Here is a 14,844-nt window from a genome sequence, read left to right as displayed (position 1 = left end):
TTTATGGCAGACAAAACAAATCACGCAACTCTTTGTTAACACAAAACTTTTATTAAACAGGTTTTAAGCGAATGTAGTACATGTATAAAGTCAAAATAAACAAATACAGGAAACTATTGCAGGTTTTTATTTCTTTTTCCCTGCTGCGGCCTCGGCTGCAGCAGCTGCAGCTGCAGCAGCAGCATCCGCCTTCAGCTTTTCCTCTCTCTGCTCCAGGAAGACTTTGTACTCATCTGCTGAAAGACTGGACAGGAAATAAAACAAAATTATCTCAAGGAAACACAGATTTGCCACAACTTACCCACAAAAGTGTGAGCAATAAAAAGCTGTTGCCCGGTGGTTTAATCTTAATAAAACTGGACGATCAGACAGATCGCTTTGCTGCAGCAGCGCTGAACCAATCATCTTCAGATGAATCCACCATTAACGAGGCAACGATACCAATTTATCCTCTGAGGTTACAAGCAATAAATCATAACGTGCTGCAGCTGCAGGAGACGTTATGTTTGATGGGTTTCAACAGATTCCTTGAAAAGCATTTCATTAAGGAAGCAAAAGCAGACTCTCTCTGAATAATGAGAAAGAGCAAAAATAAACAGAGCAGCGTGTTTGTCATGAATGATAAGTATCTGTTTATATGAAAGGTAAAATGGTGCTGAGGAAGTTTGTTTACAACCAATACTCTGCAAAAATAACCAATTTTACCAATTATCTTTTATCTAGTTTCTAGGGCAAATTTCTTAGTGCACTTAAAATAAGACAAACTAACTAATAATTGTATTTATGTTATTTACTAAGGTGATTACTGCTTGGTTGAATAATTTATTTTCTTTTTACAACATTTGACTGAAAGAAATAGTCTGATCAATTAACTCATTATTGCATATTGAACTTAAAATGACCTTTAACCTCGAACAACATGAACCTAGATTTTAACACTTAGATAATGAAGTGTATGTCCACAGATAAATAAAACGTGATTTTCTACAAAATCAAAATGCAAACGTGACAAATAAAACATCTTGTACCTTTTTTGCTATAAATTGTATTTTAAAAGTACAATTATGCTCTGTGAGAAAATTAGCTATTTTATAGATTAATAATTTGTGGACAAATTAAGGGAATTTCAGATTCTTAATAGCTAAATGAATGAATAATGGAAGTCATAGTCGTGATTTAAAACTCAAGGACTTCCCAATTTCAAATTAAAAATTCTTCCTTTACACATTGAGAAACTTACAATGTTGTAAAAACCTGCTTTGCTGCACATGTTTTTCTTTTTTATTAAGCTTAATAAGAGCAAACACCAAACAAAAATCCGGTATTAATAGTTTTTACAGTTTCTCTGCTGACCTCTAGTGGACATTTGAGGGCATAGCAACATAATCTGACAGAACTGGTTCTCAGATTACAGATTCTGAGCTTACTCGTTGACAATTTGGATTCCCAGCGAGCGGGCTGAGCCGATGATGGTTTTGACAACGGTCTCGAGGGAGGCGTCCCTTATCTTGAAGCACTCGTCTTCACCTTTGACCTTCGCGATCTCGTACACAGCTTTCACCGACACCATACCCGCCGTCTCGTGGCCTTCACAGTTACAACAAGAAAAAGAGGAAGCAATGTTCAGCTTGTGCAAGTTGAAAAACGTTTTACAACTAATGTTTATTTTAGGAATCAATTCACTGATTACGCTGATGATTAATCAGTTAATCTGATAAAGAAAATGGAACTTATTGAAACACTTCAGCAAAATATTTTTCTACATTAGCAATACATTAAAAGATGCAAATATCAAATCACTTAATTAGGAGAATGGAAATTTTATTGCCCAAAATCAGCAACATAGCAATTCTTTAGCAAATACTTGATCATTTGTAGCAAATGATGCATCTACAGCTAAAATAATTATTCAAATTTCAACATGTAGAAAGCTCAACCTTTCTGCTTGACTCACCAGAAAAGTGAAATGATGCATCTACAGCTAAAATAATTATTCAAATTTCAACATGTAGAAAGCTCAACCTTTCTGCTTGACTCACCAGAAAAGAGGTGAACTGTTTATTATATATTTTGGATTTACTGATTAATAATTGAACAACAAAAGGTCTTTAATACGAGATATTTTTACAGAATTTGAATCAGATTAAATCAAATCTGAAACTTGGTGTCTTTTCTTACATTTTTTTTTTTTTACCTTAAATGCACAAAGTATACATATTTTGTACAGTTTGGGCTCAATTGTTGCTCTGAGTGAGTTGCCCTTTCAGCAAATTGCCTTTTTTCAGTCTGTATACTCAAGGTTATGATTTAGTTAATGATAGTTTCAATAAATTAATAGTTTCGTTCATACAATGTTTGAAGGAGTAAACAGAGTTAGTGGGAGGTGGGTGTGAAACCAGACCCAGCTCTGGTGTTTGGCAACAAGGCTGAGGATAATAGCTTGGAACAAAACGGTGGAAATCCAGGAAAAATCTTCTTCCTGTGTGAGCTGCAGTGTTCCCTCTTCGCATGAATAAAACATCTCAACACTGACTACATGGAGCGATTCCTGCCACAGCCAGGTTAGAGGACACAACGCTCTCACCTGTCTTGCTGGCACCTTTAGCGATTCCTGCTGCCTGTTTGAGGAAGAATGAGACGGTGGGCTGGCCGATCTTCAGATCATACGTTCTGTCAGGCTGTGGAGACACAGAGCAACAATTTCATCATAAAAAATTCAACTCATCATTTCATCACAATTATTTACATTTCCACACATCAGAACCACAAATTTAATTCTATGTCAATGGAATTTTGCAGAAAGTTTACAAATACTAGAATTGATTTATTTGTAAGAAATACATAGTTACAACGAGTCTGAGCCAGACGTGAGCCGTGCCACTGAGCCACCATCTTGGTATGTAAATGCAGTGCAAAGCACAGATAAACCGTGGCTTCGAGACAAACAAAAAGAAAGTATATAACAAAATTACTGCTCGACCAAGATGAGATAGATAATGGAAATTTGTCAGACAACGTGAACAAGCTGCCTCCGATCGCACACAGTTCACTACGTATTGAACACGAAGAGAACACAACATGACTTGAATTCAATGGACCCATACAATCAATATTTAAATGTATTTTTAAGGATGTACAAACTCTTCATATGAATAACGAGGTTCTGGTGACTGGCAGAGGAAGTACATGTAGTAACAAACACATAGGCTACATGCTACGTGTTAGCTAGCAAATAAAAACTATATTAGCTAAGCTAATTTTGCTAGTTCGGCAGGAGGTACTCCTGTATACCACTGATATTTATCCTAGTGTTACACAGAGGTGTATAGAGTAAAGCTGTAAGTGAGTAGTAGCTGTAATATAAGTTAAATAGGAACGAGCCGAGAGCTAGTTCTAAGCTTGTGGCGTCTTTATTGTTGCCGTAGCAACTCCATAGCAACCGCCTGCCAGAGTTAGGAAGTTCATGAAGTGTGACATCACATTTGCTACAGTATGGCACCTTCTAGAATTGTTTTATATAAATTCTCTGTTTGTTTACTGTCTTTTCCTCTGGTCAGTCTCATAATCTAAACAGAATTTTTAAACCGTTTGAATAGAAAAATGGTTTCTGAATTGAACAGTGACCCTAGAAATCTGAATCGAACCGAATCGCTACACACTGAAATTGTCTAGCGATAAATGATAATATTCTTTTGTCATGGCTTAGTGAATTTAAGTGGGGAAGAAAATAAGTGGAGACTAATTTATGCACAGTTTTATTGCTTGTGTAATAATTTGAGCATAACCTCTACTCAGTAACTCTTTAAGGTTGCCAGAGTCAAGGCAAGAATACCAAACAGCAGAGGAAAAGAGCCAAACCAGAGACCAGCTGGAGCGATCTGGAGCCCAGAACGTACAGATGGTTTTATCTGCGGGGGCGAAGTGTCCTCCACTCTGTTTTTACAGGATGTGGTGAAGAAGACCTTATTTTTGCCTCTACAGGAACATTGATTTACGATGATAACTTTAAAATTTATGAGTCTGAAAATTGGTCTGTCTGTTGAGAGTTTTTCTGTTTCAAACTGAATCTGTTTTAAACAATTGTTGAAAATTGACACAATTCTGAGGCCAAAACCAAATTTTTTGTGTTTTCTAAAATGTATTCTAAGAACTTTTTCATCGGTTTGTTCATAACAAACTGGTGAAATACAAATATATTGTATTTCCTTAATATTTTTGCATTTAAGTAAAATATTTTATATGACCTTTCTCTGTGTTTTATAGAAATATATTTATAAATAAATACATATTTTTTATTTTTTAAATTGTACTCTTTTTTTAAGGATTAATGTTTTTTGTAAGAAAATTATTTAAAATTTTTTCTGTTTTTCTATTCTGTTTTGAGAAAACTAAATTAGAACTTTTTATTTTTAGTTTTGTGCTAAACTAGTATTTCATATGTTTTAAAAATATTTTTCTGCAAACAAACAAAAACAATAAACCAAATGATCTTTGGAGAGGTTTTTTTTTATATTTACCTATTTTTATTTTCAAAAGTTGTTAAATTTTCTGTGAAACATGTTTTTTTTGTTTTTTCTTTTAAGCATACATATTTATAAATTTATAAATCCTTGCTTTTAATTACTTTTTTCATATTTTCTGGTGCAATGCATTTCTTAATTGGGTTACAACAGTTGCTTATCTAAGGTTATTGCTACTTTATTTTTCTTTTAACCCTGTTCGCTCCAGATCACCAAAACCTGGTCACTAATTTCCTCTTAATTTCAATGCAAACACCAAAGGGTGTACTTAGTTTTTCACATGACTGTCTGTATTAATGGATCTGCAGAGATGCTGGTTTCCATCCAAACCCTGGATGATTTGCCAAGTTTTAAAAGATTTAAAATGCTAAGTTTGCTCCTCTTTAGATTATTTTGGTTTCATATGAATCCTCAGAAGAACAGTTTATTTTTATTCACATCTTTGCTGGTTTTCTTTACAGTAGGGAAAGCTTTTAAGACAGAAACAAACCACTGAGTTTGGACCTTGTTAAGTGTGAATAATTTCCACTAAAAGCATCTGATACACTCATTTAGTCCCCCGGTAATTTGATAAGACGCCCCAGCTAACTCTGAAGACGATAGAAAACTGCACATCCTCATAAAATGATAATAAACTCAGTGGCTGTATTTCTATTTTCCTCTTTGCTCTCCTGCTCTCCATGCTGCCCTCAGGAGCAAAGTAAAAATAATCTCATCAGCCTCACTGAGTTATTCTGATCCTTCTTTCTCTGTCACCTCGCTGTAAAAACAAAAACCGACACACTGATTCAATCAATAAATCATCTGGTGAAAAGTTTGCTTTGGATCAATTTTTATCTGCCTCATATAAAACAGCAAACAGTCGACCGTGGGCTGGACTGAGGCGACCCGACGGAGCTGGTGATTTGTCATCAGCATCGAGTTATCTACCAGCAGTGACCTTTCAGCAGAGGAAACTGAATTTTTCTCCATCTAGGGAGAAGCTGTTGCTCGTTATTTCTTGTTGAAGGTCCAGCCAGGAGTTTACAACAATTTTTATAAAATGAAACAAGCATGTTCACCGGGGGTTTTATGAAGAGGGGGGAAATGAAGCCTGGGCGCAAATTCAAACTGGAAGACTCTTTAGCCCCACCTGGCTCGTCCTATCGGAGCATCCCGCCCATCACCGCTGTCCTATCAACGCTGGACCAAGCCACGTCACGTCCAATCGCCTTCCAAGGCCCAGCTGAAAAGGACCTCCATCCATGGCGTCTTCCGCATCCCAACCGCGCTCAACCTGTTCAGCCGCACGCCTCAGCTCTCGGTCAAATATCTCACCAGACCCCTTTTCAGAGCGACTGCTCGCCCCCGCACCTCTCATGTCCGTCATAAAGCCGCTTAGCCGCATGCTCGGCCGCTTCTTTCCCTCAGACGCTCCCCAGATGGAAGAGAATCCCTGGACCTCATTCATTCCAAGCAGCTTCTCCCGCCGCTTTCTCGCTGACTGGGATCCACCGTCACCTGCTCCAGCGCTACCCACTTCACGGCCTTGGCCGGCTCGCCAGGTCTCGCCGCACCGACCTACGCCAACAACTTCACACACTTCCGTATAGCCGCTATCAGCCCGGTCATCCGCTCCTTCCGTGGTTCCCGCCGCCCGCCATCTCATCATGTTTCGCAATGTTAGGAAACGTGAGGACTTTTTCTTAGTCCATCTCCTCCCGAACTTGCAAGCCTTGCTGCGCTTTAAATGCTACAGAGCTTTTACTGAATAAATGCATAAATAAATCAGTAACTAGTAGCATCCCTCCCAGCGGCGACAAAGCGGATCGCCGACTGCGTTTCTTCAGCGCCCGGCTCCTAGTAGTAGCCTCTGTCATTTCGCCGGCATCAAGCCCCACATACTCCTCCCGAACTTTAGCCGCCCGACCAGACATTCAGCTCCGCTTCCCGGTCCGTCTCAAGTCAGCGGCCGTGCCCCTCCACATTCATTTGCAAAGCGGTATTATTCAGCCACCCAGCTACGTAGAGCCGTTCATGGGTTGTCATGGTTACGGCATTAATTTCTCTGATTCAACACGTGCCTTCAGAGTCTCTGTGTCGTCCCTCTCCCCTTGATTTGCCCCAGGTGCTCTCATTCCCTGATTACCCCGTGCTTTGTACCATGTCTGAGTCCCTGTCCTTCTGTTCGTAGCTGTCGCTCGTCACGTCTCGGTCCATCAGTTCACCCCGCTCCTACCAGTCTCGAGCCCTGGTTTCCACTCGGCAGTGCTGCCTGGGATTTAGGATAATCTGGACTACCAGACTATAAATTTTTCCAAACATCATCGTTTTACTGCTACTCGGTTCCTTGCACCGCCTCACCACCCGCCACTACAGTTCATGACGCCGTTCGCAGTTGTAAAAGCGAGGTGACTGCATGGACTCAAGCCGTAAATTATAGCTCTAGTCTAACTGTGCTCCTAGTCTCAGTAGTCAGTCATATGCGCTGTAGAATGTGAAGCCGGCTAATAATCTCCCAGGTCACATCGGTACCAATCAGCTCAGAGCTTCTCCAATCGGTAACCAAGTCATCACGCCACATCGTTTCTCATCAAATTTTTGCTTAGAGTCCCATTCACTACCCATCAAAGGTAACTTTAAATAGAAGGTGATGTCGCATTAATCTCAAAGGATAAGCGTCTGGCGTTCGAGCTTCAGTAATTTTCCCTGTTATATTATGCAAAAGGCTAATCGATACCTCACGTTTCATCTCAGTCGTGCTGTTCCGAGTGAACTAGAAGACCTTAACGATCTGGCAGCGGTTTTCATCAGGCTTGTTATCAAATATCCCCTTTTCTTAACTTAGGTTTTTTTTAGGCTTGGCTAAGTTGCTTCTGGGTTTCTCCTTGGCGTTAGAAGCTTAACTGCTTCCCTGCCAGGCCTAGCGGTACGGTGAGCTTGTAGGGTATTGCCTGCCCAGAGAAAGCAGTGCCCCTCCCCTCCCTCTGAACCGGAAGCCGTCTGTCCCCACCCCAGAAGTGCCAATCTTGCACTCTTTCATACATAGGGGCTCCCGCTTTTCACATATCCGTGTCTCCCCGTCACTTTCACAGTTAAAACCGTTTTATTCATTAAATGTTGCAACCTGTATCCCGAGCTGCCTTCAAACGCAACTTGAACACCGAGACGCTTGCCGGGTTTATGCAACAGTGAAGGAGACCTGCCGCCGCCGTGCTGAGCCATGCATGTGCATTAGTCATAACAAAAATACAGAACTCTGCTAAGTTTTCCCCCAAGTAATCAACTGAGTCGAGTAATACTGCCAGATGCTGGTAATCACAAACATTACAGCACCCTAAGCATGTTAACAGTAGCCTGCGGTTACCGAGTCGTTACCCACGTTCGGCTACGTAGATTCATTTTGCCCCTCAATTAGTCTTTGCCACCCGATAGCTCGGCGTTCTCCACCAACAGTAAATTGCCTCGCATGCCGTCATTACAAGCTCATGCCCCTGCTGGCACTTCTAGGCTTCATCTCTCATCAAAATAAATAAATCGTCTGAATTCGCACGTTATCCCCAGGCCATCCTGTCCTCTTGCTTTCCCAGGTTTCACTCTCGCCCATTCGTTCCAGTCCCTCTTCCGAGCCAATATCCTCTCCCCACGGGGGTGAATCAGCACCTTCTTGTCGCCGGGAGTCCCGTATCGCATTTCCTCTCTAATTTTCCCATTCTTTCCAGCCGTTGAATTCCCATGCAGCCGGTTTGCTCCGCCTCCATTTTCAACAGCACGAATCCTCAGTTTTCTGCGAAACCCGTTCCACCCTGTAACCTGTTTCTCGAGGGTTTTTTTCTGAAAAGCGTCCCTACATCGCAGCTCTCTGCCATAAGCTATCATGTTCGACCCACAAGTTCATCGTTATCACTCACCCTAAGCAATTCTATTTGCTATTCATCAATTTAATCACGTCTGCTTATCGCAGATCCAACCTTCATCTACCAACATCCTGCCATTCGAACACGCTCTCTTCAACAGCTGGCCTTCATCTACCAGCATCCCGCCTTCTAAACCCTTGCTAATAAGCCATCTCTCCCAGACTTCGTCCAGTCCAGCTATTAGAGAGAGAGAGAAAAAAAAAAAAAAAAAAAAATCATTTACGTCAGTCATCCACGTTCGCACTGTAGTTTTATACCCTATAGTTCCTCAGTGTCTCATCCTCATTTCCTGCCCCAATCTTCGCTTCATGCTCAGCCATCGTTCCAAGCCCCTGCATTCTCACAACCGTAGGATCATAATTTTATACGACAGCATTCAATTCTTAAGATCACGTTTCACCAGTATTCAAGGTACCCTCTTGACCTTATGGCAACAGCTCTGTAGTCATCTCCAGCATTCTCTTCTTATAATTATATCTCGTAACTTCTCAGCTTCCCTCAGTGCCTCACAAGCACTGCGCAATTACCTGGTGGTTGGTCAACCTCATGCAAATGCATGCTCTCATCCAGCAAATGTTATGCTCATTGTTGAGAAAAATGATTATTTTGTGCTTAATACAGTTAATCTTACGGGTAAAAGGTATATTGAACATTCTTATTTCTAACAAATTTCTTAATTTTGAACAGGTTTGTGGTAAGTATCATGGGTAAAAGATATTTCGAACATTCTTATTCTGAACAAATTTCTTAATTTTGAACAGGTTTGTGGTAAGTATTCAAAAGTTTTGTTGTTAATTCATACGCTTCTTTGTATGGGATTAAACACTGTAATTCTGTGACGTCATCACGCAATTGTTTTCTTCCTTTACATCATCTTTCCCCTTTGTCCTTCACACCCCCATCTTAAGTTCCATTCCAGGATGTTCCCATAGCTCACTCATATCCTTTAATGTCCCCTGCGAGTCTAACCATAGTTCTAGCATCTCATCTCCAGTAGCAGGCAGTTATCTGGAGCAACCCAGGTTGGAGATACAGCCTTTGGATCAAACTCTAGGGAGTTTCTCATGCCGAGCTCACACTGGCATCGTCCACACTCAGAGTTTGTGTGGGGGAATAAGTTGCCTCCCCTGACTCACTGAAGTATGCAGCATGCCGAGGAAGAACAGAACGACAGAACGAGAAAACGTTTCTCTCCGTCGGCTCATATTGTTTCCATCAGTAACGTCACCTGGTATTGACTTCCTAAAGTCCCAGCCCGTAAACCTCAAGTTAGTGTAGCTTCCCGGCCTATTCTCATTTCCCCAGTCTCTAACTCCCAGCTTCGGCCCCAGCCGCAGCTTCATTTTGGGGGATATTATTCTAATTGGCAACACTATGTCATAGCATCACTCAGCGGCACCCCCAGCTGGCCAATATCTGCCTGCATTCAGTCATTTCACGCAAGGCGGCATCCCCGGCTGGCCTCCATCTACCAGCATTCAGTTATTTCACGCACAGCGCCGCCCCCCAGCTAGCCTTCACCTACCAGCATTCAGTCATTTCACGCATAGCGGCATCCCCGGCTGGCCTCCATCTACCAGCATTCAGTTATTTCACGCATAGCGCCGCCCCCAGCTAGCCTTCACCTACCAGCATTCAGTTATTTCACGCATAGCGCCGCCCCCAGCTAGCCTTCACCTACCAGCTTTCAGTCATTTCACGCATAGCGGCATCCCCGGCTGGCCTCCATCTACCAATATTCGGTCATTTCACGCATAGCGGCATCCCCGGCTGGCCTCCATCTACCAGCATTCAGTTATTTCACGCATAGCGCCGCCCCCAGCTAGCCTTCACCTACCAGCATTCAGTTATTTCACGCATAGCGCCGCCCCCAGCTAGCCTTCACCTACCAACATTCAGTCATTTCACGCATAGCGGCATCCCCGGCTGGCCTCCATCTACCAGCATTCAGTTATTTCACGCACAGCGCCGCCCCCAGCTAGCCTTCACCTACCTGCACGCCGCTATTTTATGCCGCAACGCTCCCCTTTCTGACTCTCGCTTACCAATAACAAACCCCTTCATGCTTCACCGCATCCTCAGCCCTCCGATTACGACATTTATCCCTCGGCCTCGGCCCTGGCCTCAGCCTCCTCTTTTGGGGGGATGACATTCCTATCCTACATCGGGAATGCTCATCCGAGCTTATTGCAATCACAGCTTGATGACCACAGCCGGGGCCCGAGCGCCAAAGAACTTTAAATTCATGTCTGTCAATAAACCTTTTTAATCGCTGTTCATTTTCTCTGTCTGAGTCTCTCCAGATTGAAATGAAGCCTGGGCGCAAATTCAAACTGGAAGACTCTTTAGCCCCACCTGGCTCGTCCTATCGGAGCATCCCGCCCATCACCGCTGTCCTATCAACGCTGGACCAAGCCACGTCACGTCCAATCGCCTTCCAAGGCCCAGCTGAAAAGGACCTCCATCCATGGCGTCTTCCGCATCCCAACCGCGCTCAACCCTCCTCCACCCCTCCACCTTCCCTCGCCCGGATCCTCAAGCTCGCATCCTTCTCCGACCTCCACCACCAGGGTCGGGTCCCGGGGGGATGACATTCCTATCCTACATCGGGAATGCTCATCCGAGCTTATTGCAATCACAGCTTGATGACCACAGCCGGGGCCCGAGCGCCAAAGAACTTTAAATTCATGTCTGTCAATAAACCTTTTTAATCGCTGTTCATTTTCTCTGTCTGAGTCTCTCCAGATTGAAATAAATAAAAGAATAACAACAGCTTCTGTGCGGGAGTTTTTAAAACATCTTTAAAGAACAATTGTGAGAAATATTCCTGAGTATCTTAGTAACTAAAATAGTGCAGCAAAGGAGATGAAGATATCTGCCTAGTTTATACTTTCTATGACATCACGAGTTTCAGCTATTACTAAAATAAAACTAGTTGTTTACCAGACTAATAACAGTTTGTTTTATTTGTTGGCTGAAATGTTTTAATAACCACTGTATTAATGTAAATGAAGACACTGTTTAATATTACAACACTAATAAAGGTTACTTATCAGGCTTCCTTGAGCAGATTAGGAAAGATCAGTGGTATATACAAAACATTACATTACATTTTGTGTGTAGAGATAATAGATAATGAGATTTTAGTCTGTTTTAGGGCATCTTGTCACTTTAAATCAAAATAAGTTTCTACTGGCAAGGCCCTCCAGTGGGTTGCTAGGCGACAGGTGGAGCTCTGCTGGGGTTGCTAGGTAACCGTCTGGGCAGTGCCTGGTGATTTGTGACGTTACAATCCGGAGGTTTTTGAAACAACTCATCTTCGAGACACTAGAAAACGTATTTTCATTTATTTTTTGAACATTTGGGTTGTTTTCAGGAGCAGCAGAAACCCAAATAGAAGTAAAAAAAAAAACATCCAAAATGCTGATTTATTCCCTTTAATATTGCATAAATATGAACAACATATCTGAAAGGGTTTGTATTACCATTCATACTTTAAGGATACTGAAGATATGGCTGTAATTGTGCTTCTCTTTGTTTAGAAAACCATTAACTGTGTGGTTTTTGTTTTTCTTTTCCATAGAAAGTGAACCTGACTCAGTCCTCAAATGTCTTAAGAGCAAATGAACAGTATCTGAACGTCATGTCTCTAAGAAATACGTCTGATACAGAATTTAAAGGTGCAGTATGTAACTTTTAATTTTAAAAGATGGTTTTTACATATTTGTTAAAACTGTCACCATTTTGTGACAGTATGAGACAGATACTGTGAAAAGATTGACATCTTCCACCTATTCCCTGAGCTATTATTGTCGTCTGAATAAATGCAGCTAAAACAACCAATCAGAGCCAGGAGGAGGGTCTTAGCGCTGCTAATCAGTCTTATATACTCACTGCTAAATGTGGTAATGATGGTAACATCTTAGCATTACAGGAAAACCGTTTATCCACTGGGATTGCTGGCTTTAGCATAGCCACCAGCGCCACACGGAGGGTGATTAACAACACTAAGACCCGCCTCCCAGTTCTGATTGGTTGTAATTTGCATTGTGAGAAGGCAGAGGAGATCATTTTTTCACAGATTTTCTGTCTCATACCAAACTGTTACGACATGGTAACAGTTTCAACAAATATGTAAAAAAATATTTTTCACAAAAGTTACATACTGCAACTTTATTCATCATCCTTCAGTAGACACTTCCTTATACGATAGCTTTCAGATGAATTGAAATGAGCTTGATGGAACTTAAATATTTTCTGTTCTGCTTCTGTATTTGGTCGACTTGAAGAGTGAAAAAACAAAGTCCAGAGAAAACCTGAAAAGTACCTTTGAATAAGTCAGGAGAAGTATTGATTAAGGAGCGATAACCAGAAAGTCTGGCTCGTGAAAAGGAAAACATATTAGCATTATTTTTGCTCACTGCTTAAAAAGAAAACACTAGCTTCTCATGCAGAGAAGGCATCCATTTACCACCATGTTTACCGTCACCGCTCCTGGTGATATTTATCTGTTAACCTTGCTCCTATTTGAGTCTGTGATGAACTCTGATGACTACTGTTACATCTTCATCAGTCTCGCAGCAACAAGAGTCTTTAAACTCAAATGTACCTCGAACTTCTCAGTCTTTATTAAACCGATGAAGAGCAACTGCTGAACAAACGTCTCCAGACTGAGAGAAGGACAATGCAGCTCCCTCTGTTGGCACAGCCGCAGTTAATTCAATATTTATTTATGCACTGTGATGTGTCATACTGATCCTTTATTGCCAGCTGAATGCTGGAGCGCAGCATACAGATGAGCAGCTCAAATTCACAGTCTGAAGGGTAAAAATCACTGGAGAGTGTGGAGTATATCAACAAAGTATTCACACCCCTGGACTTTACAAATTTTGCCACAATAAAACCACAAAATATCATGTAATTTTTTAAAATTACATCTTCATGCCGGATGACCCGCGAACTTGCGGATTTGCTGAGTTGTATCGTCCCTGTATTTCTACTTGTGCAGTTTGAAATGTGTAAATCAGAGAAACTGCTTAAATATATGTGAATGTTGAGGAACACATTTATGCATTGTGAACCATGGTGTACATTTACAAATCTTGTTTGCTTTGTGAATCTTTTTGGCACTAATTTAGCTACATAGGATTAGAAGTAAAGATTTTAAACAAAACAGAAAGAAATCATTAAAAATACGAAACTGTTCACAAGTTTCAAATCTGAGTCGAGTCATAAGTCACTTTATATGCAACTCGATTTCTGTTGAACATGTTAGGGTCCTAGTAAACTTAAAACAAAATTTATAGTTTCCACCAAAACTTTTCTAGAAAAGACAAGGAAATTTCTGAGCTCCAAAAATGTTAAATTTGGGAGAAAAAAAAATTTGGTTAATCTTAGAAATTTTTGTGAGAAGACTTGGAAATTTCAGAGTTTAAATCAAAACTTTTCAAGAACAAACTCAAACACTGACTTTTGAAATTTCCAGAATTTTTTTTCAAGCAAATTTTCAACTTTTCAAACTCTGAAATTTCTTTTCAAGATTTCCAAATTTTTGAGTTTCTGGCAGAAATGTACTCCTCCTTTTCTGTATCTCCGATGGCCCTAATGCGCCGTCATGCCGCTGCACATCGCTGCTTAAAAATAAAAATATTGGAAAGGAGAAAAGTAGAACCGCTCAAGTGGAAAAAAATAAAGGTCACATCACCAGTTTGGCAGCATTTTGGATATTTTAAATAAAAAACTAATCAATAATTATTAACGTTGACTGATAAGAAACGTATAAAATTATTATGATGTGTTTTCATCCATACCAACCAACTCTCAAATATATTGCAATAATTGCTCAACTTATTTCAAAATGAGGTCATTTTATGATTTTCTTTAGTCAAAAGCCACATTTTAAAGGTTTTCGTTGGTTAAAAAATGAAAATCATGAATCCTTTTCATTCTAATTCATAAGTGAGCATCATTTTCAGTTTATCTTTTAGATAAAACTCAACACAACATGCTGAAAATGTAAGAAGTGGCATACATTTTTGCATAGCCATCTCCATCTGTTGCCCTGTGGCTTCAGACTTCTTATTTAACGCACAGAAACGTTTGGCTCCATCTGCCCAAACTGCTCATTCGTCCTTTAAAGTGATTTGCTGGAAGCCGCAGCTGAAATGCAGCAGTAAACAGAAAACATCTACAATAAACCCAGCATGCAGAGCAGCAACACCCACCAGCAGATGGCACTAATGCGTAAGCCCCTGCTGCACTGGCAGAGCTGTTGCTGGATATTGCATCGAAGACTAAATTCATGCCTTTTAAAGGATTAGGCTCACCCTCCCTCTTTTCAGCACAAATCTCATTATAACTCACATTCAGCCGACTGGGAGGACACAACTCCTGATTTGAAACAACACACAAAGTGAGGAGGAGGTATG

The 14,844-nt window shown here is 41.0% G+C and overlaps 1 protein-coding gene and 1 long non-coding RNA gene across 4 annotated transcripts in view; both read right to left on the bottom strand.

Annotated features, from left to right (window-relative positions):
* Positions 1 to 31: 31 nt before the first annotated feature.
* mrpl11 (mitochondrial ribosomal protein L11) overlaps positions 32 to 14,844 on the bottom strand; it is an 86,826-nt gene continuing 72,013 nt past the window's right edge. For 2 of the 3 annotated variants that reach the window (XM_044126217.1, XM_044126218.1), the window contains 3 exons: positions 2,585 to 2,678; positions 1,428 to 1,587; positions 32 to 244 (listed from right to left, as the gene is read on the bottom strand). In XM_044126217.1, the coding sequence (XP_043982152.1) occupies positions 127 to 244; positions 1,428 to 1,587; positions 2,585 to 2,678 (372 nt within the window). In that variant the 3' untranslated portion in view covers positions 32 to 126. Of the gene's footprint in view, positions 245 to 1,427; positions 1,588 to 2,584; positions 2,679 to 2,849; positions 3,423 to 14,844 lie in introns of those variants that run through there. The other variant, XM_044126216.1, reaches the window with a different exon arrangement.
* Positions 5,607 to 11,166, bottom strand: LOC122836592. Its single transcript, XR_006371571.1, has 2 exons — positions 10,916 to 11,166; positions 5,607 to 5,796 (listed from the first exon to the last, which is right to left on the bottom strand). It is a non-coding gene; the product is annotated as an uncharacterized LOC122836592 (long non-coding RNA).

The sequence above is a fragment of the Gambusia affinis genome, linkage group LG09 (assembly GCF_019740435.1).
Source record: "Gambusia affinis linkage group LG09, SWU_Gaff_1.0, whole genome shotgun sequence".
NCBI classification, from domain to species: domain Eukaryota; kingdom Metazoa; phylum Chordata; class Actinopteri; order Cyprinodontiformes; family Poeciliidae; genus Gambusia; species Gambusia affinis.
Note: the sequence above shows the minus strand (reverse complement) of the source record. Positions and strands in the feature narration are given on the sequence as shown.